General features: G+C 34.7%; 1 protein-coding gene across 1 annotated transcript in view; it reads left to right on the forward strand.

Annotated features, from left to right (window-relative positions):
- LOC109836758 (nifU-like protein 4, mitochondrial) overlaps positions 1–1,575 on the forward strand; it is a 6,791-nt gene extending 5,216 nt beyond the window's left edge. The window contains exons 4-6 of the mRNA XM_020404758.1: positions 256–359; positions 463–574; positions 1,277–1,575. Coding sequence (XP_020260347.1) covers positions 256–359; positions 463–574; positions 1,277–1,333 — 273 coding nt within the window. The 3' untranslated portion in view covers positions 1,334–1,575. The remainder of the gene's footprint in view (positions 1–255; positions 360–462; positions 575–1,276) is intronic.

The following is a 1,903-nucleotide window of genomic DNA, read 5'->3' on the forward strand; positions in this document are numbered from 1 at the left end:
TAAAATTAAGTTTTTTTTTGCGGAAAGGGAGATAACAAATCAATGATTTATAGAAATTGGAAAATTAAAAAAAATCCAAAATGTGGAGGGAGTGAATTAAATCTTTGAGATGGGATGATGGAAAAAGACACTATTAATTATGAACTATTAGAGCCCCTAGAATTTGCCAATTGGCAAAATTATGCTACCGGGTTTTTACTTTATTAGAATACTATTGATATGATTAAAAATGTTACTGATACATGGTTTTTCTAGGATGATTCAGAAATTGTTGCTATGATCAAAGAACTTTTGGAGACTAGGATTCGACCTGCAGTCCAAGATGATGGTGGTGACATTGTATACCGCGGATTTGACGAGTACTCTCTCTCTCTCTCTCTCTCTCTCTCTCTCATACATACACCATGAGTTACAAAAGTGCATTTTACGTGGTTCTGAAACTTGGTTCTTTTTTTTTCTCAGAGACACTGGTATAGTGAAGTTAAAGATGCAAGGAGCCTGTAGCGGTTGCCCTAGCTCATCAGTTACACTGAAATCTGGCATCGAAAATATGCTTATGCATTATGTTCCTGAGGTAAACATCCTATGAAATTAACTATTTGTGAGCTTATATTTTTTATATCTCTTGTGTATCGGGACTTAGTAGAGCATTCTTAAATAGTTAATACCGCTTCATTCATTAGCTATGTTGTAGTCACTGTTGAACGTCTGACTACCCCTCATGAAAGAGAAGCCAGTCATAAGAAGTACTTTTTGTTCTTCTATTTCTTTCAAGGATTTATGCATATGCTTTTTCTTTTTCTTTCCTTGAGAGCGATGATAAAAATATTTGTTATGTTTGATACGAAGAGATCCAATCCTTTAATTGGATGGTAAATTACCTACTTGTTCTCATATTTTTTTCTATAGTAAGCGGAGGTAAGTGTCCCTACATGATTCTGGCTTATGTATCACTGGTGTGACACACATCCAAGCCACGAGCTATAATCTGGGTTTTTTGATAATCTGAACTGTAATGGTTTGGATGCAACATGTCATGTCAGCGAGACACTAGCCAACACTGTAGAGTGACGCTAGCTCCTGTTTACTTTATTTTTTAATGAATCTGAGACTTAGAAGTGTTGCTTTGATGTCCAAACTTTTTTCCATTGACCTTACAACGGATAGACATGATTCCTCTTCATACTTGTTTATCAAGTCGTAAATTTTTTGTCATGTGCTCTTATGATTAAATTGTTGTTTCAGTAAATGACCCTAAGTATCCTTTTGATGACAGGTTAAAGGAGTCGAACAAGAGTCAGACCCAGACGAAGAGGCATCATTAGTGGGCTAGTTAGAGTGACCGAGGATGGTGAATGCATATCTGTAGGATTTCAGTTTTTACTGGTTTTGCTGAGTATTTATTTTGAATTTTTTTCGGTTAAGTTAAATCTGATGTAATGTACGGGTTTATTACCTATTTGTGTATGTATTCTCTATTGATGGTGAATAATAAAGTGATACTTTGTGTATTCTTTATGCTAATGAACTGTGAGAGACTAAATTGTCACTACCATTTAAGGATTTGCCTTGGAAGTGTTTTTGGGTTTTATAACCAGCTTGTGAATTTCTTGTGACTGAAATTGCATGGGTATAAACCTTGAAAACCTGAATAGTTGAATGAGATTAAATTGCATTTAACCCCTTGTTCAGGATTTAGAATCTATCTTGAAAAGTTTTTCATCTCTTCAACTACTTTTACCCGTACTCAAGTTAGGGATTATGTATAGGGATGCTAAGCATTATGTTTAGGGATGCTAAACCGTATCTGTATTTGAAGAAATATCCGTATCCGTTAGAATACAAATATGGTTACTCAAATCTATAACCGATAAGATAATGCTATGGATATGTTTTTGTAGTT

This window comes from Asparagus officinalis, chromosome 4 (assembly GCF_001876935.1).
Source record: "Asparagus officinalis chromosome 4, Aspof.V1, whole genome shotgun sequence".
Classification (NCBI taxonomy): domain Eukaryota; kingdom Viridiplantae; phylum Streptophyta; class Magnoliopsida; order Asparagales; family Asparagaceae; genus Asparagus; species Asparagus officinalis.